Source organism: Cornus florida, unplaced genomic scaffold (assembly GCF_030987335.1).
Source record: "Cornus florida cultivar Cherokee Brave unplaced genomic scaffold, ASM3098733v1 CherokeeBrave_3.0.0_Hap2_Chr06, whole genome shotgun sequence".
In the NCBI taxonomy this organism is placed as follows: Eukaryota; Viridiplantae; Streptophyta; class Magnoliopsida; order Cornales; family Cornaceae; genus Cornus; species Cornus florida.
In genome coordinates this window covers 100569248-100592291 of record NW_026775576.1, presented here as the reverse complement: position 1 = coordinate 100592291, position 23044 = coordinate 100569248, and the positions used below count along the sequence as shown (strand labels likewise).

At 34.4% G+C, this 23044-nt stretch overlaps 4 protein-coding genes across 8 annotated transcripts; all 4 read right to left on the bottom strand.

The window, feature by feature from the left end:
• Window positions 1-283: 283 nt before the first annotated feature.
• Window positions 284-3993, bottom strand: LOC132313347 (small ribosomal subunit protein eS4z). The gene is made up of 5 exons (XM_059812075.1): window positions 3882-3993; window positions 2134-2211; window positions 1830-2010; window positions 1220-1317; window positions 284-959 (listed from the first exon to the last, which is right to left on the bottom strand). The coding sequence occupies exons 1-5, from the start codon at window positions 3882-3884 to the stop codon at window positions 525-527; spliced, it is 795 nt and encodes a 264-aa protein (XP_059668058.1). The 5' UTR covers window positions 3885-3993; the 3' UTR covers window positions 284-524.
• Window positions 3994-5701: 1708 nt separating this feature from the next.
• LOC132313346 (uncharacterized) lies at window positions 5702-7207 on the bottom strand. 2 transcript variants are annotated; one of them, XM_059812073.1, is made up of 2 exons: window positions 6361-7207; window positions 5702-6273 (listed from the first exon to the last, which is right to left on the bottom strand). In XM_059812073.1, the coding sequence occupies exons 1-2, from the start codon at window positions 6947-6949 to the stop codon at window positions 6254-6256; spliced, it is 609 nt and encodes a 202-aa protein (XP_059668056.1). In that variant the 5' UTR covers window positions 6950-7207; the 3' UTR covers window positions 5702-6253. The 2 variants fall into 2 exon arrangements, with proteins under 2 accessions (XP_059668056.1, XP_059668055.1); XM_059812072.1 differs by having other exon boundaries at window positions 5702-6041; window positions 6361-7188.
• Window positions 7208-7790: 583 nt separating this feature from the next.
• On the bottom strand, window positions 7791-12188 carry LOC132313345 (protein TIC 56, chloroplastic). Its single transcript, XM_059812071.1, has 6 exons — window positions 11267-12188; window positions 10413-10610; window positions 9495-9777; window positions 8799-8961; window positions 8166-8394; window positions 7791-8056 (listed from the first exon to the last, which is right to left on the bottom strand). The coding sequence occupies exons 1-5, from the start codon at window positions 11955-11957 to the stop codon at window positions 8194-8196; spliced, it is 1536 nt and encodes a 511-aa protein (XP_059668054.1). The 5' UTR covers window positions 11958-12188; the 3' UTR covers window positions 7791-8056; window positions 8166-8193.
• Window positions 12189-14656: 2468 nt separating this feature from the next.
• Window positions 14657-19556, bottom strand: LOC132313344 (kinetochore protein SPC24 homolog). Of its 4 annotated transcripts, none has more exons than XM_059812067.1 (6): window positions 19450-19556; window positions 19117-19346; window positions 17115-17256; window positions 16917-17018; window positions 15045-15115; window positions 14657-14932 (listed from the first exon to the last, which is right to left on the bottom strand). In XM_059812067.1, exons 2-6 carry the CDS (start codon window positions 19292-19294, stop codon window positions 14802-14804), a joined length of 624 nt encoding a protein of 207 aa, XP_059668050.1. In that variant the 5' UTR covers window positions 19295-19346; window positions 19450-19556; the 3' UTR covers window positions 14657-14801. The 4 variants fall into 4 exon arrangements, with proteins under 4 accessions (XP_059668050.1, XP_059668052.1, XP_059668051.1 ...); XM_059812069.1 differs by having other exon boundaries at window positions 14657-14897; XM_059812068.1 differs by having other exon boundaries at window positions 14657-14897; window positions 15042-15115; window positions 19450-19555.
• Window positions 19557-23044: the final 3488 nt, after the last annotated feature.

Here is a 23044-nt window from a genome sequence, read left to right as displayed (position 1 = left end):
GAATTTTGTGCAATTTTGTTTTATTTTTTTCAAATACAGCATACCCAAGGCAGCTCCCTTTGTTTCGTATGATTCACATGTAATACAAACGAACACACTTCTGGTGTTCTTGTATATAAATGATATCTCCCAGTGATAACATACATATAAGCCTGCCCTTTTAAGATTCTAGGGATTATGTAAAAAAAACACATTGAGCTTGCCAGAGCAGAAAATATTAACAATTACAGACCATAGCATAAATGAATAAATAACCTGGATGATAAAGCTGGGCAACATTGCATAAATGAATAAATAACCTGGATGATAAAGCTGGGCAACATTGTCTAACATTTCTCCAAAATCAACCAACATAAATAGTTTTTTTTCAAATTTCCAACAACAAAACTTAGTTCAAAATTGTACTGAGGAATGAAAATAGAACATAATTTCTACGATAGCTAATCATAGAAGGACCTGCACACAAGGTCCTGCAGATCAAACTCCTATAAGCAAATACCTGAGCAAGGTTCAATTATTAAAATTTATGCAGTAGTAGCACCTTGGGCAGCAAGCCTCTTCCGAGCCTCCTCAATGATGGACAGCTTGATACCCTTGCCCTTAGGAAGAGACACCCAAGGCTTTGTACCTTTCCCAATGGTGTACACATTACCTAAGCGGGTAGCAAACTCATGACCAGTGGCATCCTGGACATGGATGGTCTCAAAGCTTCCCTTGTGTTTCTCCCTGTTTTTGATGACCCCAACACGACCTCTGTTCCTTCCCCCAGTAACCATGACAACATTCCCAACATCAAACTTGATGAAGTCGGTGATCTTGTTGGACTCCAGGTCCAGTTTGATTGTGTCATTGGCCTTGATAAGTGGATCAGGGTAGCGGATAGTCCGTCCATCATAGGTGTTAATATATGGGATACCTTTCTGCCCAAACCGAACAGATCGGACTTTGCAAAGCTTGAACTGTGAAGGAGAAAAAAAATCGAAAGCATCAGATACGAATAAAAGCATGAACACCCCATCATCTAACAGGTCTCATAATGGAACATGAGAAAGGAAAAAAAAAAATTGATCATTATAATTAGGTTCTAATTCAATTCCAGTATTTCCATCATACAAGAACTAAGAAATCAGAAAATAACAGTTTATGATGTATAATAGACATCCAAGTATAGAATACAACCACAGATGAAACCTACGATATATTATGCAAAGGAACAGACCTTGGCCTCTTCATCCCTGATGGAGTGGAGCCGGAATCGACCCTTTGTGTCATAGAGGAGACGGAAGTTTTCATTTGTCTTGGGAATTGATACGACATCTGGTGACACAGAAAATTCAATTTTTAAACAAAGAAATTCATACAAGCATACTAGGGAGAACAAAAGCTGTGCCTAACACGAATCCTAGACCTAACTGTCTATGTCACATGTATCATTCTGAGTAGTTAACTGTCTATGTCACATGTATCATTCTGAGTAGTTTCTACAATAGGAGAGAGAAGCTTTCCCAAGTCTCCTGCAGTGGAAACTTTTGTTGGCTATTCCCTACTTATAAAACAAAGCCTAGCTTAAAAACGCAATATAGTTCCAATGTGGCATCTCTTTGTGAGATTACACCTCTAGATCCAACTCACTACTTCAACTCCGCAATATGTGGTTTTAATTTTTTCGTTTATTAAATATAAAAATTTAAAAATAATAAAATTAAAAAAAAAAATCTGTATTTCCATTTCTGATCTCAACTCTACCTAAAAAAATAAAATAAAATAAAAAAATAAAAAATAAAAAAGCAAGCTATAAAAGCTTGTAATGTTGGTAGAAATGTACATACCCATGAAACCAGCAGGGTATGTCTTATCTGTCCTAACCTTCCCATCAACAAGAACATGGCGTTGCATCAAGATGGAAATAACTTCACGGTATGTGAGAGCATATTTCAGTCTGTTTCGCAGGATAAGAATCAAGGGCAAGCATTCCCTTGATTTATGGGGTCCAGATGATGGCTTTGGAGCCTGCACACCAGAAAATTTGTAACAAATAATCAAAGTAAAAATTCTACTGATTTGTGAGCATTTCAGGAACAAAAACAAAACGAAAAAAAAAAAAGACAGATGGTTTGATATAATTTTACTCACAAATGCACCACCAAGCTTGTCAAGCATCCAATGTTTTGGGGCATTGAGCCGCTTCAAATGTTTCTTGAGGCCGCGAGCCTGCCATGCATCAGAATAAAAGAAATTCAACAGCAAGAATCATGTATATATTCTGTCGATAACTATCTGGTTTTTTGGATTATAGTTTGACCAGGCAGTGGATGGCTCAAATAGTGGAATGCAGTAAAAAAACTATATTTGTAGTTTTTGACACATCAAATATGTTTGTGTCATAGTTATATCCAACATGTACAGAAACAGAGATTGTATGACCATATGCGTTGATCCCAGAAATGCAGAATGTATAATACAAATTCAAAATCTTCATTTAAACACTATTTGCCTAAAAATTAGTATCTTGAATTTATGCATGCCAATTAACCTTGCATTCTTAAAACAGAAGGGAAACTATTCCATTTAGGGCTATTATACTACAAGTACGCCAAGTCACATGAGAGACAAAACATGTTCATGGGAAGTCACATGAAATTCAGAAAGCGTCAAACAACAAAATGACTCGTGAGTATGACATGCTTAACAAGTTCACAAACAGCACATACATACAGAGAATATGACGAAGGTACCCATCTAATAAAATGGTGAACCCGAACCTTCTAACAATTGTTTCTTAGAATGGTTGACAATTAAATTGTATAATACCATCTATTGTACCATTATCTCCATAACAAGGTAACAGGAACAAGTATTGATGTAAATTATCACTTAAAAGGATTTGTTTATTTTACATGTTTTCATGAGAAAGTGAGGAAAAAGAAGTCAAGTCACACGACTTCTCAATCTTCCATTCAATTACATTTGTTGATTCCTACTTTCATCTTACTTGAGATGAAATCATAGAATTGGGTTTTAATAGACTTGTACCAATAAAAAATATAATGGGACAAATAATGCAAAGAATGCATGGTACTTGATTAATTAGGTTGAAGAAGAAAGATTAGGTAAAAACACACTAATACATTCATCATCTGGATCAGATGATGTATTTTAAGATTTAGTTCATAAAATATCCACGATAAAACGTATCACTAACAGTTCCCAGATGCCCATCAAATAAACACGTTAGCCTACCCCTTTTCACTTCATCAATCAGATGTCTATTTAGTCTTTCTGAATTTTACTTTCTTTATCACAGAATTGCTTATCAATATATATATATATATATATATATATATTCTTTATCACAGAATTTAAATAAGAAATTTCCTGATTTATCTACAAAACATTTTCCAAAAAACCTTTCACTGGAGTGAATACTGAGAGCTTAGTAGGAATCTGACGAACATTTAGACAAAAAAATAAATAAATAAATAATAATAATAATAATAATAATAATAATAATAATAATAATAATCAAATAGAAAAATCCCATTAGCACTGTTAACAGAATAAAACATGAAGTGATATAAAGTTTCAATAATCATCCCTCGGGTCTTTTACACACGGACACACATAAACACACATATATGATGGTATGATTAGTAACAAAGAAATAAACTTTATGAAACTTGTCAAGAAAACGAGATCTGAAGAGTCCTAAAGCAGTGGCCTGACATTTTCACAAATCCTAATGTATCATTACAGGTAAAAGAGTGTAAAGAATCCACGGACACTAATATACACAGAAGATCAGAACAGAAAAAAACACAGAAAGTAACAGTTAGATCTGTATAGATATGTAGATATATGTTTGTATATATGAGAGAGCAAACCATTTTGGATTTGTTAACTCAGAGATGAGTCGCCTCAAGCCTAGGGACTCCGCCTTCGCTGCTCTCCTTCTAGCTGTGATGAATGGAAGGAAACTAAACCCTAGCCAAGTGAATATATACGACCACAGAAGGCAGGCTAAGTGGACTTTTGATATTCATAATGGATTGGGGTTTTAGGCCCAAGTATGGGCTTGAACTTGGATCTTGTTTCTTCCAACTCCGCCCAACCTAAAGAATTGGTATAAGATCAACCTGGCCTGATCCGGAAAACTGTTTGGGCTGATCCGATCCTTGGGGCCCTGTTTCACCTGATAATACCAGGGTCCCCGAAGTGGACCATCTAAAATTTCTCAATGTATAAGGGACTAATGATCCCGTACCGTGTAATAACTCCACTTCTCCTAATTTTGTTTTGGAGAGGTTATCTGGCTAAGTGAAAACTTAGATACCAGTTCCAAAAAATATATAATATTAAAAATTAAAAATGAATCAAACCTATTTTGAAATAAAACTTCAATTAAGTAGTTTGTTAGTTACCAATCAACATCTAAATTATGTAACCTTATGATATAATCTTCTCATTCTCAAAAAGAAGAAAAAAAGTTCCAGGCGTAGGCAAAAAGTGTGTAGATGGGGATGCATTTCTTGCAATAAATAATAATAATTTCTTAAAAAAATGTTGTTTGTTTACTCCCGTCCCACTTTACTTGTCCACTATTATAAATTTGACTTTTTAATGGATTGGCTTTTATTAATTTTTTATAATTATAGGTGTGATGGATTTCCAAATTTACCCTTCTTAAAATTTGTCTTTTAAATTTGCGATTGTACTACTTTTCAACGAAATCATAAATAAAAGTGTTGGAAATTATGTAAAAGTTATTATTTGGTGGGTTCTAGTATTGTCTTTTTTTAACTTTAATTGTTTTATAATTTAAATGTGATAAGGGTAAAATGAGAATGTTTTTAAATATAATGCATTTGGTTTTTGAGAGTGGACAACTATTGCGAAACGGCTAAAAATCGAAAAAAAAAAAATGATTAATATGGGACAGAGTTATTTAGAAGAAAAGAAAACGACTTGATTTTATTCGAAGTTTTGTTAATTTCACAAATTGGTTTATGAACTTGGAGAGAAGGAAATAGAAATGAAATGGAGAAGAGAATTGATTTTCTTCGAGTAATGTTAATTTGAGATTAAAAAGAAGAAGACAGAGGAGCAGAGTAGGAAAAATAATTTCCCTTTATGATGTTTTCTCTTTTCCCTTGCTAAATCCAGAAACAAAAACCAAATGGAGCCTAAATTCAAGAAATCATTTCCAAATCTAATCATCCACCTGATCTATCGTGAAAAAAAGGCTCCAAGTGCATATTTTTAAATGATTGATGACTGGTAAGTCCGTCCAATCATCTTAATAAATTTCCATTTCATCCCATTTCGAATGACTTATTAAGGTAATAAAGTAATAACAACTTGAGTCAACAATAGAAAGACATACACAAATTTTTTATTTTTTATTTTTTTTTATTTTTTTTAAGACCAGTTAGAAGTTAGATTAGTCAAAAAGAAAACATTTTTTTTTTTCAATAAGAATTATATTAAAGAAACAAAACCATTACAGAGTTATACGGGCAAACCCCCTACAATCAAAGAAAGACCGTATCCACCAATCAATGATGAAAAAAAAAAAAAAAATTTGCTCTTCCTCTTCATTGTATTTTAACTGTATTCTGGTTTGCGGTTAAAAAAATGAAAAAAAAAAAAAAAAAAATTAAAAGCCCAAAGGCAAGTCAAAAACATAGCAGCAACAAGGAGGAAATGCTACAAAAACAAATCCGAAAGGAATAATTTATCAGAGGAATGCAAGCTGCTACAAAAAGGATGAACAGGGAATCAACCCAAACCAATCAAGAGGCCACAAGTAGACTGAACAATCCTCTCCTTGAAGGAGACTCGAGGCCAATAGATCAACCATAAAATGCATCTCCGAGGCATGAGACAGAAAACAAATTTTGACAATCCAAGAACAAAAAGTACATCAAAAGGAAAATATGTGCCCACTTGAATCCCTTTGTTTAACAACTCACATCTTTCTTCTCAGTCATGTATAATGGAATGAATTAGAATAGAGGCCTCATCACTTGCTGGACCTGTGCTATCTGGTTATCAAAACAAACAGCACAAAGTCATATTCATGAGTTCATCATAGACTCAAATTAGTCAAGAAAACACTTTTCATGAGCCACAAAATCAACTCATGCAGCTCAAAATCAGGACAAATACCAAGTTACAAACCAAGACAATCTATATTTTTCTTGCTAACCAATCAAATACTACTTAAAATCCATATCCATCTCACAATATGGAGGTGTTACGCATGATCTTGATACCCTGTTGAGTTGATATGATCAAAACATATAGAAATTAAAAATAAAAATAAAAAATTAATTAATTAAGAGGTAAAAGGCGGGGATATACCTGCAAGGGGTGTAGGAAAGTGGGAGACAATATTATCAATAATACTTCCTTCTCCACTACCACCTTCCTCTTCTGTCTTCTCCTTTCCATTCTCTGCCTTCTCACTACACTCTTTTTCTCCTCCTCCTTCCCTACGGTGAAATATGTTAGAAATCAGATTATTAATCATCCCACCACCACCTCCACCACCCACATCTTCCTCTGACCTCCAGCCCCCATCACTAACTTTTCCCTCTTCTTTAACTTGAGTGTCATCAACTTTCCCTCCATTTCCTTCTTCTTCAGTTTGGTTGTTCAAAGGAGAGACTAAGTTGGGAATGAGATGATTCAAAACCCCATCTCCCTTGTCCTCGTCTTTTCCTTTCCCTTCACTAACCACACCACTCTTTTCTCTATCTTCTTCTTCATTTTCTTTTCCCCCAGAGAACAAGTTGGAGAGTATGCTTTTTATGAGCCCACCTACTCTCTTTTCTTCGACCTCAGCTTTATCCCTGGTATTTCTCTCTTCTTCTTCTTGATCTCCTCTTGAAACATGATTATTATCCATACTGGAATCTAAGAAATCAGTATCTGTCACACCATCTTCCATTTCTTTCACTTTGGGCTTCTATGAGAATTCTTCTGTTTTTTTCATTCTGCATAGAGGTGGTGATAATAAAGGAAAGGGGGACAAACGTCCTCGTGTGGTGGGTTGTTTGGCAAGTAGCTTTGGTTTGACTCCACGTACTCCCATAGCTGTCGTTGTGTTTCATTAGTACTCCGTATAAATCTTCCAACTCCAAAAGCCAAAAACCAACCAGTGGAACCCATGTGGCAGCTCCTTGGATGCTCTCCAATTCCAATACGACTAGGTCGGTTGGGCTACTTGGGCACATCTGTTTATATCAGATCCATATGTAATGCCACCGCCAAACGAAGGTGATGGACTAATCATTCATGCCACGTGGATGCCAATGAGAAATCCCACGTGGCATCAACTGGTTTGATCTCCTTTTGGGCTGGATTTTAACTACCCCGACCCGATCCAACTGATTTATAAGATCGTACCAGAGACCAAAAAGTTGCATTCGAATCATGCAGTGATGCCATAGTCCAGAGCACACTAGATTAAAGGAGGCAATAAGGAGCAGAGAAGGCACAAGGAGGCTAGGTTAACTCATTCAAGGGAACATCAACTGTGTCTCTCATTTCCTTCCTACTCAACCAAACAACCCCAGGAAAAGCCTCATAATGTTCCCCGGCATACCTCCTCATCCATTATACCTCTTCTGACGTGCTATTTTCATAGCTCACAGACCCAAATGAAGAATGCATATATTGAGCATCATAGATGTGTATCGATAAATGCAGACAACGAAAGAGCATATATTTTCCACTTCAAAAGATTTAAAGAAACCATTCTGCACCTTATCTCATATCAATAAATGATAAGACGGAAATGAGCAGGCATTAAATAATAAATAAATAAAAATTGTCAAAAGTACATGTGTTAAGAAACCCATTCCAACATTTCTATAAATAATCATTGCTTGAAGATAAAACTAAGTACAAATACAATTAAAGAAACATATTTGTACAACTCTGTTGCTATGCCGCCCAAGACTTCCTGTTTCTGGTATCTGAACTGATCCAACTTCATCTAAAAGCTAAAAAGCTTTAAGTTACAAATGAAACCACCACTGTTGGAGATAAAACACTGCCAGTTTAAACGAACAGATTAGAAAACTAATTTACCAAAAAAAAGTAAATTAAAAAAAAAAAAAATATATATATATATATATATATACAAAATACAAAAGCATTACCAATCAATGAAGGACGAACTATGGCAAACTATGGATCCTTTCTAACTTGACCAAATAGCGCAATCTCCTCCTCAGCCTTCTTCTTTGCATCCCTCCTCGCCTCCTGCTTGCCTCGCCTCGCCGCAGCATCTTCCTGGACTTTCTCCATTATAGTCGTAAAACCTGGAATTGTCCGTTCCAGTTTGTTGTACACTTGGATACTGAGGTTGTAGAAAATATCAAACATTCTCTGCGCAAGGACAGAGCAAACCAACCCGCGTAAGCTTCCAACTAAGGCACATGCAACAGCTAGGCTTACAGTTGAGTAAATGAGAGACCCTGGAGAATCGAATCTATACCAGAGTCTGAACAAAACATGTAATAAACCCATACTCAACCATTCTGCTGATTGGGCATATCAGTATGAAGCAGTTGAGTTGACTACCAGCATTGGTGCAGACAACTATGGATGGATGAAATCAGCATCTTTTATGAGCTCAAGTCTTATGACATGTACCAGTGAAAAAATTAACTGTTTTTTTAATACCATCAATCAATGAGAGACGCAACCAAGGGTTGCCTTCTCTTGAGATGTAAGTTTTAGTAAACTTGAAAATAAGAATCAAGTGCAGGAACTGCGGGCAAAAAATGTACCATAACATCATTATTCCATTCCGCGATGTATGGAGGACCAGTTGTGTATGAACCAAGAGGTTCACGATACCACTCGCCACCATATGTTATCTGGTCCATGGCTTGTTCAACACTTAGAACCTCCCATGGCCTCAGTCCAGGAATTGCTTTAGCCAATCGGAGCCTGCATCACATAAAACAAAATTTTAAATTACTGTTACAGCCAAGCAATACTGTTTCAATAGCAATATAAAATACAAAGGCTAAGATAAAGTCAAGAATAAGAATAATTAATATATAAATATATATATATACATATATATATCATAATCTCAAGAGAAGGCAAGATAGTGATGTTGGCCAACAATAAGACTCTCCCTTTCAAACCTACTTCCAATCTACTTATTGGTATGGGCAAGCTTTACAAAAGGAAGTTAAAACTTTTAAATGTAACTACAAGGAGATGGAATTGTAATAGTAAATTTACATTAAAACTTAAGCAATATACACCCTCAACTCAACTAAATAAAGGATAATTCCAACTAGTTTGGATCAGTTACATGAATGTGTTTTTCCATTCTGCTAAGAGTATAAGACCATGACTTCAATTAAAACACCACCTGTAGTATCTCCCTTCATTTATTAAAATTACTTTCTTTTGACTGTTTCATAAAGGAACAAATGCGATAAGGAAGCAAGAAAGATTGGTAGTGATACCGAAGATCTTTCGGGATGTATTTGTTTGGCATATGGTCAGCTTCCAAAATTGACGTCAGCTCAGAGCCACTAGCCCAGAGAAACAAGGCATGACTGGGAATTCTTGCACCAGGCCAGACACCATTATTAGCTTCCAGCACAGCCAAATCACGTCTCTTGCTTTCATAAGCTTCTTCTTGAAGTTGCTTATAGGTTTTATTTTCATGACCCTTGAGAGGAACCCAAGGAGGTATACCTTTCTGTAGTTTGTGAATGAAAGCTGTTGCTGCAGCACCTAGTCTAACTGGAGATTAACCAGACACACACCAAGAGTCAGTAATTGAATGAAAATTGAAAACAAAACCTCTTTATTTGGAAGTTGGAACAGGAAAAATCACATCCTAGAGATCTATCATCCAGGAAAGCATAAAAAAATGGACCAGTACAAAACCAAGGCACATATGACACAATTCTATCACTGGACTGATCTCCTTCACCCAAGCAAAATATTCTAACATCCATAGAAAATAATTGGAAGAGATTGCATCAGATGAATAGAACTAATTGATTAAATCACATGTTTCCGTTTGGGTCCCTACTAACTATGGGGTGCCACATATTACTGTTGCATTGCTGACAGAGAGCTACCATAATCCATTTAGTGGGTAATTCCACTTCACAATACCAACGGGCCAATGGCCTAGCGGTATAAGCCTCTTTTTTTTTTTTTTTTTTTTTTTTTTTTTTTGGCAAGTACGAATTTTATAAAAAAACGCTCAAAGGGGAGCGAAACCCATGGAAACAAGATGAAAAGGCCACAAAAACCCAATACATAAATAAGAAAGTTAATATTCAATATGCGTAACCGAGACGTTAAATATCATTCCTGTATATAATTCTGCAAAAATTCAAAACTCTAACGCAAGAAATATTACTAACCTTCCCAAGTGGCAATTGCACGCTCCAAACCATAAACCATACCAATTGGTGCCCATTCATCCATGTCCTCACCCCAAATGAAAGTGTGTTTGTCAATGATCCCACCACCCCAAGCAGTCTTTAGTTGTATTAGCTCCATTGGACCCCTTGTACGACCCAAGCGATCCTTGTAGTACCAACCACCACTTCTCATGATAACTATAACAAAGGGATTATGACAATACTGTTAGATTAAAAATAGTTTAAAAAATTACTACAGAAATTCATAAATCCATAATATAATATCTCTAATGGTCCCAAATATCAAAGAAATGCCAATAAAGCATGTATGCCGAAATAATCATGTAATTAAATGAAAGGAAAAAGGAAGGAGACAATTAATATCATAAAACAGCCAGACAAACATCCAGTAGTTTTTCTTTTATAACTTTTTGATGTATTAAATTGACAGGAAGTAGAATGAGCATAATATTGTCTAAATTATGCACTTGATTAGAACAACGTGAATGTTAAAACCAATAAGAAAGCCAATTTCTTTACTTGGAAGTAGAATTAGCATAAAATTGTCTAAATTATGCACTTGATTAGGACCATGTGAATCTTAAAACTAATAAGAAAACCAATTCCTTTACTGGGACTCAAACTCATTATTCAGTAGCTCACTGCACATTCTCCTAACTATGGGTAACAACTACATCAGTCAAAGCTTGACACATAACCATATTACCCTCTACAATCACACTTAAATTGACCCCAAATACATTCACTTCTGAAAAAACATTACTCAACCAATAAGAACAAACCAAACATAAATATGTATGAATTCACTTAAAGTTCCAACTAAATAGACTTACAATCATAATAACGCTTTTCAAGCTTCTTGTACCCAATTGCCTGAGAAACATCAATGGGCCTCCCTGGTGGGTACGGGCGCTGCCGGAAACCCCAAAGCCCAAAAAAGAACTGCCGAGCAAAATCCCAAAACTTATCATCCGACTGCTTCTTCGTCCTTATTGCCTTTCGCGGCATTGGCCGGCCATCCAATCCAATCACATTCGGCAACGCCTTCCACAGCTTCTCGTCTTCACTGCGATACGGGCTCTCATTCTCCTTCAGCTCCAATTCATTGATCTTATCAGCAATCTCTTCGGCCCGAGTCAAGAACTGAACCACCGGACTATTCCGAAACTCAGACCACCACTTCTCGTTCTCTTCAAGCTCGTCTGGGGTCGGGTTCTCCTTCCTCTCAAAGACCGGATCATCGTTGAGAATTTTCTCGACCTCTGGGGTGTGGCGATAGTCGGGAAGGTTTTCGCATTCCCAGAAGAATCGTTCCAACATTCGCTTGTATTTTCCAGGTTTTTTGGGCTGGTTTTTGGGTTCTTTGGAGAGGTTTGAGCCGCTGATTGATGCGAAATTTAGGGTTTTGGGGCGTTTGAAGGGGTTTAGTGATTCAGTGAAGGAGAGGAGATTGATGGGTGGGAAGGGATTTGGGGGTTTCGTGAACCAGTTTTCGCCAAATGGATTGAAGTTAATTGACGCCATTGATGACAAGTTAGAGCTTTATGATGAAATTAAAACCCTAGAATTTCCTAATTTAGAGTTTGGATTTTGGTTTGTGCATTATAACAGAACGGAAGAGAAAGAATGGATGGAAAATGTTTGTGAGCGAAATGTGGGAAATGGATAGAGAAGTTGCCGTTCTTCCGTCGCTGTGAATTGTGAAAGCTAGGCACAGTACGCACACACTGCAGTGTGTAGTGGCGGAGAGGTAGAGATATAGCTGGGCCACTGGATGTCCGGCCCAACAAACCTAAAAAAACTCAGGATTCAGGTTTGATAATAATAAATTACAAATACATGAACTCACGTAGGGAAATTTACAGTTAAGAAGTTAAACTTGTAAAATTACAATTGAGTGAGTTCTTCAAATTACTGTTCCAGACATTCACTTTCACTATTCCATTATTTTGAAATACTTAGACTGCCCTAAATTTTATTAGGTTTTTTTTTTTTTTATTTATGAGCTTGCAAAAATTGTTTATAGGAGGTATATGGATCCATCAAGTAATTTTTTTGGTTATTATTTTATATTTTTATTATTACTAGTACTGTCACTAGTATTATTATTATTATTATTACTTCCACTACATCTATTATTGTTATTATTATTATTATTAGTATTACTACTACTAGTATTATTAGTTATTATTAATATTAATCATTATTATTATTGCTATTGTTTATTATTATTAGGCAAAATTTAAAAATAAAAAAAAAACTCTCTGAACTTAGTTGCAAGATAGCCCCCGGAGGTTGTTATGAGTATTCTACATTTATGATATTTTATAACTTTTATATAAATTAATAAGTGGGGAATTTTGATAATTTTGACCCTTTGGGTGCCGAGAAATGTGATCCGGTGATCGGAAGGGTCTTTTTTGTAACGTTTTGTATAGACGATGGGTTAATTTACAAAGCAAGATAGTCAAGGAGGTTATTAAAATGATTTAACAAGAGAGCTTTTACCAAAATCATGTAAATTCTATAAATTCCATTATTAAAATGATTCATTAATTTTTCTTTCAATATTGCAAAATGTAAAACATTTACAGCAGTAACGTAAAATAATTTATTGCATAATTTAAAACTTTCATGCATGTAAGAACTGTACCACTTTCAAAAAGATATTATAATTAAAATATTTTGTTTATTGTAGAATATAAAACGTTCACTACATGCAATATGTTCATTGCATGATGTAAAACTTTTTTATTGCATGATGTAAAATTTTCTTTTTTATTGCATGATATAAAATTTTTACTTTCAAAGGTACAACTAATGGATAGAGAAAATGTACATTTACCATTTTTTAAGTAAAAGTTTTACAACATGTAATAAACATTTTACATTTTACAATATACTCCCTCTGTCCCTTTTGGATCATTCAACATGCTTAGTAAAAATGGATCCAACATGCTTAGTAAAAATGGCCGCCTAAGAATTTCAAAATAATGAACTGTTAAACCATAGGACCATCAGTTCAATTTGAAACTCACCTAACTGTAATTTGACATGTTTGACTTCACCTAATTGTAAAATATCCTCCATAAATTCATGTATCTGTAATTTCTCCAAATTAGGTTAAGCTATAATTTCTCAACCTTTTAAATGATAGGTTAAAGAGTTTAAATTCTCATTAAAACCAGTGAATTTGTGTGTTTGTCAAGATATACAAAATAAAATAATATTTCTTGCCACAATTCTAATATATGAGCTATAAATACTAATAAAGTCCTAGAGAAGATATTTGACACTTTACTGATACATAAATACAGTATTACATTTGCAGCTATGAAATTGAGGTCGTGGATTACTGAAAAATTAGTTTAAACAACTCAACAATCGTTTTGAAGTGAAGTTTTCGATCAACTAAGTATGCGATTTCAAAATAAATAACAGAGATAAAAGAGACGGTATCTTGCGGATGCCAGGTGAAGATATGTCTTTGTTAGTTTGAATTTGCATTTGCATTGTTTAATTAATCTTTAATTTCAAAGTAATTGCTATTTGAATTTGATTTTCCGTAAATTCGAAGCTACCAACATATTAATGAGGATTAGTATTTATCCTCTTAAGAAAAGTCTCGAGTACTACATTTCCCTCCTGTGATAAAGGGTTGTGTTGCATAGGAAAGGACAAGGGCTTGGTAATATCACAAGGTCTTGACATTTAAATGCATCAAAAGCCAAGGATATGCTTATTCAAATTGGTGCGTTGCAGCATTTTATATACCACAAAGGTTCACCATGACAAAGACGTGGAGCTTGGCATGCTTTACATAGAATACCAATAGGTTCAGTATCGCCTCCTAAAATATTTAGACACATACATGCTTTTACTTTTAAAAAAATAAATAAATAAATAAATACAACAAACTAGTTCCAAAATTTTACTGATATCAAACCATTCTTAAAAAATAGAACCAAACAGAACATATAATGTTTTTCAGCATATGATTTTTTCCAGTATTTTCTAACAATCCCTTCATTCCTTGTGTTTCTGTTTCTCCAACACCTGCTGCTGCTATAGACTTCGGAGGATACGGTCTCAATGCTTCAGAATCATGATTGGCTACTTAAACAAGGATATTGCATATTCTGTTGTGATCTAACACACACATACACACATGATATTCTCTTCTAATAAAACATAACCAAAAAGAATTTTAAAACGAGCAAACGGAAATCAACAAGAATCAAATATCTTTGCAGCGTCCGAATACAAAAATGCTAAAGCATCCACAGAAGTGGAAGACTCTGCGACATGATACACTGGTTAAATAAGGCTTGTAAAGAGAAGAATTTTCCTGGTTCTATGGAAGATTTATCATCTTCCAAATGCCATTGCATGTATCAAAGGCAGTCTCCTTCCCTGGGTGAAATTCAAACTTCTCAACCACCTTTTTCTCTCTATCAACAATATCTGTAATTCATCAAGTTCAAGGAGAACCAAGTCCCCTGCAATGTACTATACTATAAAGCCTACAGTGATAATAGCAACACAATTTTAATAAAGAAGAAAGAGAGAAGAAATGAAGAACAAGTAGCAAGTCAATCAAAAGGATACGACCTGATATTATGGACTGGTCATCCAGGTTTGGAATTATGTTCGTGACAGAAGCATACATTGAGAGCTTCCTCCTACAAGACCAAAAGAAAAACCAATCAATGCCTGAACTATAGAACTGACGGTTAATTATCCCATATGGAAGGAAGAAAGAAAAGGAAAAGCTAGATGAACAAAGTAGAGAGAACCAAATCTCCATTGCTACCAAGTCTACAGCACCAAAAAAAGCTTTTTTGGCCAAAGATGATAAATCACATACTGTTTTGCAACAGTAATAATTTATTCACAGCACAAAATTCAATGTATTCATTAAAATATGATCAAACAAAGAGCCATGGACTGCCAGGAGAAAGGGAAAAAAAGCGCTAATCAACAGTAAGTACTAAAAAAGCCGAGGTAGGCTGTCTTGCTTCAACACAGGAAAATATATGGTTTAGTTTGGCTGTGTTATCTAAAAAACATTTTCGTGGAAAGGTACATCCCTTGACTTTCCAGCATGCAGGCAGGGCAATCCCACAGAAATCTTCTAGTGATCAAATCTCTTGCGAGGTGTAGTTTCAGTTTGCATGGACTGTCATTGTCCCTGTCTTGAATGATGTATCATGTATCTAAAGAGAGACCTAAAATAATGACCAAATGATTAAGAGGGAAGGGGGAACTATTTATATATTACCCGAGTTAAATTTTCAAAGGTCTACTTGTAAGGTGGTAAAGGGGGAAAAAGGCTACAAAGCAAATAAGCTTTGGGTTAGGTTATTCATGTATTCTGAATTATAACAAGATGATATAATCATTTGTTTTTTTTTTCCAAGTTGGTACTCACACACAATTGTCTCTTCTGAGACTTGAACCCCTGACCTCCCTTTGGGAAGTAAGAGGTTGACACCGCTAGGCGACTGGCCCGTTGGTATAAAATCATTTGTTTTATTTGCATACAAAATTATCGATGCTTCAAAGTGTTAGAAATATGGCTAAAATTCATGATGTAGGTGCTGATGCAGATGCATAAATCACTATTGATGAATAGTGATGTACAATGGAATCAAAAGAAAAGAAGGAAAAGTAATGAAAGAAAGGAGTCTGCAGATGTGTGCTTCCATATGTATAGAATTACACAGGTAATTTGCATGTGAATTTGATATGATGGTGGAAGTAGATTTGCGGCGTCGAATCACCATGTGGTGGTGAATTGCAAGGCGGTGAATTTTGTGTATGCAAGCATTAATTGAGAGACAAATGAGTAGTTGGATTTACAGCACATTTAATGCAATGTGCTGTGGACTAAGGCACCAAGCCTACCACTATATATATGCATGCTCTTAAGCAGAAGAAGCAGAAGGCAAGTGAGTCGGGCACCAACTTGTGTGACAAAATACAGAGAAGTGAAGAAAAGTGAAGAGAGGTAAAAAGAGAAGAGAGAGTTAAAATTTAGAGAGAAAACTGAGTTGAGTTTGTGAGTGTGTAACCAAAGTATTGAAGTAAAAATAGTCATTCTTTGCCCGTGGACGTAGGCAATTTGCCGAACTACGTAAATCTTGCTTATTTGTGTGTCTCTTTTATCTGTTATATTTGCCAATATTGTGTATGCGATCCTAACACAAAGACCTTCAGCCAATAACATGTTACAAAACAGTCGCCAAAGAAGAAGAAAAAAGGCACCCACGGAACCAAACTTCTGTTTGCTCAAGACATGAACGACAGGAAATATAAGAATCTCAATCATTAACCATCACCTGCTGCCTTAAAATTCTGGGCATAAATACAAGGACATTTGAACTTAGAATAAAATTTTAAGACCATGAAAGACATATGCAGTGTGTAACATAAAAGGATAATCCTTAAATGCTTGCAACAAGTTTTTGGCCATTTACTCACTGTGCTCTGAGCTCTTCTTGCTCAACTTTCTTCAGCAGTTGCTTTCGTTCTTCAATGGACACCCTTTGGTGTTCTAGATCATTAATTTCATCAGTGATAGCTGTGTTTATACAATTGAAGACAAATCACCAATCAACACCATTGACATACAACCAAGAATCTCAAAAAACGTACAACTGAAATTAACAAAATACTTATCTAAGCTCTTCCCTAAGCAAACGTTCTCTTTGAAGTTCTTCTTCCAATTCCTTTTGAAGAAAGTCTATTTCTGCATCAGGAACAACTCCCAATTTTGCTTCATTTGTTTTCTGCTTGGATGCATCTATCTTTTTATGATAATCTGGTAAATATAAAAACTGGTCAACAATATAGCATGGCATCAAAGATCTTCTTCCACAATAAATATATGTCTGTGAAAACAATTAAAATTTTGTGTCAGATTGAAGCAGCGTTCCAGGTTGCTGGAAAAAAAAAAATTGCAGATTTTGTTGGCATATGCATCTTAATTCAAATAAACACATAAAAGACAAAGAATTAAAATGAATGAGATTCACACCTCGTTAATGAGTGCATAAAGGATAAGCGGGCTTGAATTTGACATTTTTTTACTCATGAATACATCTAGAGCATACCTAAGGAGGGAAAGGGACATGAAGCACCAGAAATCGCCATTTAGAATAAATAGATGAAGGGTGAGAACAAGATGACCAAGCTACAATAAGCCTTCCACCAGGGGTTTCTTGTGAAGGAATAAAAGTGCTCCATACAACTCAGAATCAAGTTGGTCCCTCTTGAGAAAAATGTTCACAGTAGAAATCTGTAGATTCTAATATAAACTGTGGTCCAAGTGTCCAACTTTAAAGCAAGACCAAAGATGCATCCTGTTCCGTTTCTTGATCACATTCAGTTAATCCCAATCAAGGATAATATTGGATAATCCTAAGCTTATAGCTTCTGTAAAGCCAATAGAGGGATAAAGGTTCAGCCAACATTGGGATTGAAATAAGAAAAGAAAATTTTCTAAACTATACATGCAAATACATCCATATCGCGGATGACTGATTCCATTCCAAAAATCAGCTTAACATTAATAAAGGGACATGGGCAGCTACACAAAGTGCCATGATGGAACCTTTGTGCAGCTAGATAATATTTTTATTCCCTCTCTCTTATTACAATCAGGAATTGTTGCATTTGGGCCATTTCTCTCAATTAAATGTCCAGAGCTTGTCCCAATCATGAATAAAGTTGAATGCTTTCTGGTCAAATTCAAATAGGAGAACGTCACATTAATTTATCCTCAAAACCTGTCAATATAGCATCTTGTCCTCAAATATCCTCTTGTTTTATCTCTTCCCAAAAACATTAATAGGCGCCCAAATAGAACAATTACAAAACATTTTCTATGCAATCATAAAAAACTAAAAACCCAAGCTAAAAGCACAAAACATTAGAAGTCCAATTAGTATCTGCCAAACTAGTTCAATCTAACTCAACAAAGCCGTTTTACCCAACTAATTAGGGTCAACTGCATGATTCTTATTTTTTTCATTTCTTTTTTTTGATAAGTAATGATTCTTATTTTTTTTCATTTCAATCTATCTAAGGCAATAACCACAGATAAACCACATGTCACTCTTCCTAACTGACGCACTTAGTTGTTTTCTTTTCACATATCCAAACCACCTTAAATGATTTTTTCTCATATAGTTAGTTTAGTCTAACAAACTGTTAAAAAGAAACAAAGGGATCCTACCAATGTGGTCGATTATCTCATTTGCATATTTGGAGCGGGTTAATCAAGTTAATCCACACAGCCACGAAAGGTAATTGGTTTAAGCCTAAAACAACACTTCTAGATCCTACTTTAAACAAGCATAAATTTACAACTTTTTCTTACAAGGTCAAACAATTGTGTGTACATGTATATATACATACAAATAACTTTCACCACTAAACTAAATCTGATGTGTGTGTGTATAATCACAAAAAGTTATCTTGTAATAACTTAGAAAATCTTAATATTGGAATAATCACTAAACTTTCAAGTGGTTTTGTGTCGTATCATGAGTATAAAGATTTTTTTTTAAAAAAAAGGGAATATAAACCAAGTGAAAACACAAGAATAGTAAACACCCAAAGACAAGTGCAAAAACCTAGCTGCTGCATGAATGTATAATGTATAGATATGAAAAGGGACCTTGAATCAAAATCTGTACTTCGCTGTAATCAGCGTCGCATTGCGATTGAAGGGCTTCCGATTTTCCCAAACACTGCGATAAATCATCGGTGTCCTTTTCGTTCTTCAGGACCTCAACGAGGTCGTTGCTGAAAGAAATCAGCTCCTTCATATCGGTGTTCCTCGAAAACTCTCCCATTTTGAGACTGTTCGTGATCGATCGTCCTTTGAAGCAGTCTAGGGTTTTTGATCTGTGAATATATATATATATATATATATATAATCGTATTGATCTGTGATGACCGGTCTATAGTTAATTTTATACAGAGAATTTAGATATGTATAAGCGCATACCTTTGATTTTGACTAAATTTTACGAATCTGAGAATTCGGATTTCTCCATCGTTACCTGCTTCCACTAGAGAAAATGAGAACTGAGTGCGAGGGAAAACAAGGAATTAGGAACATTCAAAAGGGCGGAAAAGTAATAGTTAATTGCACAAAACACCCTAAACTCTAAAAATTTACATGTATACATTTCATTTTATCATGATTCCTTTCAATAAACGAACCTTTCATATTTCATTCATTGGATGCTTCCACAAATAAAAGTTGGTTTTTTTATTAAAAAAAAAAAAGCCTTATCCATTTGGATGGCGATAACGTTATATGTTATGGTTTGGTATGATATGAAAATAACTGTTTTGGTATTGGTATGCTTTTAGTAGAAATCGGATCCGTGTTTGGTAACGATTGTTTTGTTTTTAATAATTGTATATCAGAAACATGATAAAGCATTTGGTATTGTCATGCGTTTTAAGGAATCCAAAAACAAAACACGTTTGGGAATAGTGCTTTGTTATTAAAAATTCTGAATCAATAACAGAATACCTGTTTGATAAAGACTGTTTTGTTTTGTTTTGAAAAATTATATATATGAATACAATTATAAGTTTATATGTAAAATAGTCCATTTTTCTTTATGATTTGAGATAATTTGTGGAAAAAAAAAAAAAAAAAAAATCTGCATTAGAGTTAGGAAATTTTTTTTTTGTTAAATTTACATGTATAATGACAACCAAACTACTTTGTAATAATGAATAAATCTGCATAAACATGATTAATGGCAACCAAATTACAAATCTAACTTTGTAATAATCTTTCAATGAGAGTAGATCTTTGCACTCCATTTATCTTTTTCTTTTGGCTTGCATTCCATTTAACTTTGTTTTGTTTCATATATATATATATATATATATATATATATATATAATGAATGTGAGAGAGAGAGAGATCCTTGTAGTTGAAACTAACAAGAAACAAAGCCAAAACGTTAATCGTCTTGAATTGGTCAGAGTTGAAATTTGGTGAACATTGAAGCTTGTAAATAGTTTTACTTCACTTAGATTAGTTTGAAATTTTGTAGTGGAGGTCCTTCAAATTGGTAATATTTTTTTTTGTTTAGTCATAAGACCATTTCCCCTTTTATTGAGTATTTATTTTGATAACGGACTTGTGAATATTTCATACAATATCCAACCATAAGCAGAATTGATAAATATGAATAAAGATTAAAAGTAAGCAATCAAGGAAGATCCCTCTTACAAGACTGAACGACATTCACATATATACTTCCACGTATAGCTTTGCTTTATACATCACAATCTTAAGAACTTGAGTGTTGCACCATTCACATATATACTTCCACATATAAGGAGCTAGACATTCCTTTAAAATAGTATGTGTGTACACACACACTTCATTACACTTACATAAAATGTACACATAATTGGAGATCACTAATATTCATTCTATAAAATGTACACCCACTTTTTTATACTTGCATAGGCCTCCATTTGATTAACTTAGAGATCACTAGCTTTCTGGAGTTGCAGCAACTAGAGAATGTTTCCTATCAATCCCACTGGTGCCACTGCCTACAACTTACTGCCATGTCCTTCAATGTAGTAGCAAAAAATGAATTTGAATGTAAAACAAGACATTACCTATAGTAGCAAAATATAAAGTAGAGTTAAATTAAATTATTATTATTTTTTTAAAAAAAAATTCGGCATGACTTCCCCTTAAAAATGGACATTTCCAAAATTTCAAAACACAATAAACCCAAGGGACACCGCCCAGAAAATTAATTCAATAAGGGACACCGCCCACAAAATTCATTTAACAAAGGATACCGCCCACAAAATTATTTCAATAAGGGACATCGCCCACAAAATTCATTTAATAAGGGACACCGCCCACAAAATTATTTCAATAAGGGACACCGACCACAAAATTCAACTAACAAGGGACACCGTCCACAAATTTAATTCAAGCAAGATATATCTAACCTTCTTTCAGGCTAAGCTGCAAATTTGGAGTGTAAATGACCTCATGCAAAACAAAACACATGAAGAACATTAGAGAAAAACAAAATAACACACGGTAGGAATGAAATAATTAGAAGTAGTAAATAAGATATATCTAACCTTTTTTCAGGCTAAGCTGCAAATTTGGAGTGTAAATGACCTCATGCAAAACAAAACACATGAACAATATTAGATAAAAACAAAATAACACACGCTAGGAATGAAATAATCAGAAGTAGTAAACAAGATATATCTAACCTTTTTTCAGACTTAGTTGTAAATTTAAAGTGTAAATGACCTCATGCAAAACCAAACACATGAATAACATTAGAGAAAAACAAAATAACACACAGTAGGAATGAAATAATTAGAAGTAATAAATAAGATATATCTAACCTTTTTTCAGGCTTAGTTGTAAATTTAAAGTGTAAATGACCTCATGCAAAACAAAAGACATGAACAACATTAGAGAAAAACAAAATAACATCCGGTAGGAATGAAATAATTAGAAGTAATAAATAAGATATATCTAACCTTTTTTCAAGCTTAGTTGTAAATTTAAAGTGTAAATGACCTCATGCAAAACAAAAGACATGAACAACATTAGAGAAAAATAAAATAACACACGGTAGGAATGAAATAATTAGAAGTAGTAAACAAGATATATCTAACCTTTTTTTTTCTCTAATGTCGCAAATAGAGTGTAAATGACCTCAGTAGCAAATTTTACAAATACCCTAAAGCTCACTCCCAAAATGACAGAGAAGATAACACAACAACAACTAATACGCAGTTCAAAATATACCATTTAAGTATATATTACATACCAAATGAAACACAGGAAATTAACTAAATACATATTACATGTCATATATTACAAAAGATGGAAGTTTATCTAACTTCATCTTTCAATAACAACGATAATGAGCAACAAGAGGACAATCACAATAAACATGATTGTGATAGCAAGACATCCACAGCCTAGGAAGAGCATGTACTTCTGTCTACATTGTTCATTTTGAATCATTGCAATGACTCTGTCCAAGTCAGATTGAACCTGTTCTTCAACTTGTGCACCTTGGTGCAACTCATCCACCCACATAAATGCATTCATATGTGACTACAAGAAATATAAATTATACAATTAGGAAACAGTAACAGAAATAGCACCTAAAAGTAATTGACCATACCTCCCGAGTTGGGCACCTATAGAATTGTCGACCATCATTTTTTGGAGTTCGAGCCCTATACAAATGCATAGGACCTCTACCACATGCACATTGTGGTCGCTCACCTTCAAGCCTATACATAAGTGCGCCTACAAGTACTAAAGCATTTAATATTTGATATCCTAATATAATTAGTTATTACAGTTATCCATAAATAAGGAGCATCTGAGTTTAATTTACGTAATATAATTAGTTATTACAGTCATCCACATTTTAATTCTACACACTATTAGACAGTTTTATAATTAGTGATTACAGTGCTCCCAAATTAGGTTGGCAATACCATCACGATAAATATCCATCTGTCGTATCTGTGTATTAATAGCACTGACCACCTGAACATCGTCATCC

Coding starts and splice junctions, on each gene's coding strand:
- LOC132313347 (XM_059812075.1), bottom strand. Junction 2,011..2,133: donor ACAAGCTTGGTGGTGCATTT/GTGAGTAAAATT, acceptor TCTGGTGTGCAG/GCTCCAAAGCCATCATCTGG. Junction 1,318..1,829: donor ATACCCTGCTGGTTTCATGG/GTATGTACATTT, acceptor CTGTGTCACCAG/ATGTCGTATCAATTCCCAAG.
- LOC132313346 (XM_059812072.1), bottom strand. CDS start 6,949: ATGGAAGATGGTGTGACAGATACTGATTTCTTAGATTCCAGTATGGAT. Junction 6,042..6,360: donor CTTTCCTACACCCCTTGCAG/GTATATCCCCGC, acceptor TTTGATAACCAG/ATAGCACAGGTCCAGCAAGT.
- LOC132313345 (XM_059812071.1), bottom strand. CDS start 11,957: ATGGCGTCAATTAACTTCAATCCATTTGGCGAAAACTGGTTCACGAAA. Junction 9,778..10,412: donor TGCAATTGCCACTTGGGAAG/GTTAGTAATATT, acceptor GTTAATCTCCAG/TTAGACTAGGTGCTGCAGCA. Junction 8,395..8,798: donor AATGGAATAATGATGTTATG/GTACATTTTTTG, acceptor GTCCTTGCGCAG/AGAATGTTTGATATTTTCTA.
- LOC132313344 (XM_059812067.1), bottom strand. CDS start 19,294: ATGGGAGAGTTTTCGAGGAACACCGATATGAAGGAGCTGATTTCTTTC. Junction 17,257..19,116: donor AGTACAGATTTTGATTCAAG/GTCCCTTTTCAT, acceptor TATATTTACCAG/ATTATCATAAAAAGATAGAT. Junction 14,933..15,044: donor TGACCAGTCCATAATATCAG/GTCGTATCCTTT, acceptor AGTACATTGCAG/GGGACTTGGTTCTCCTTGAA.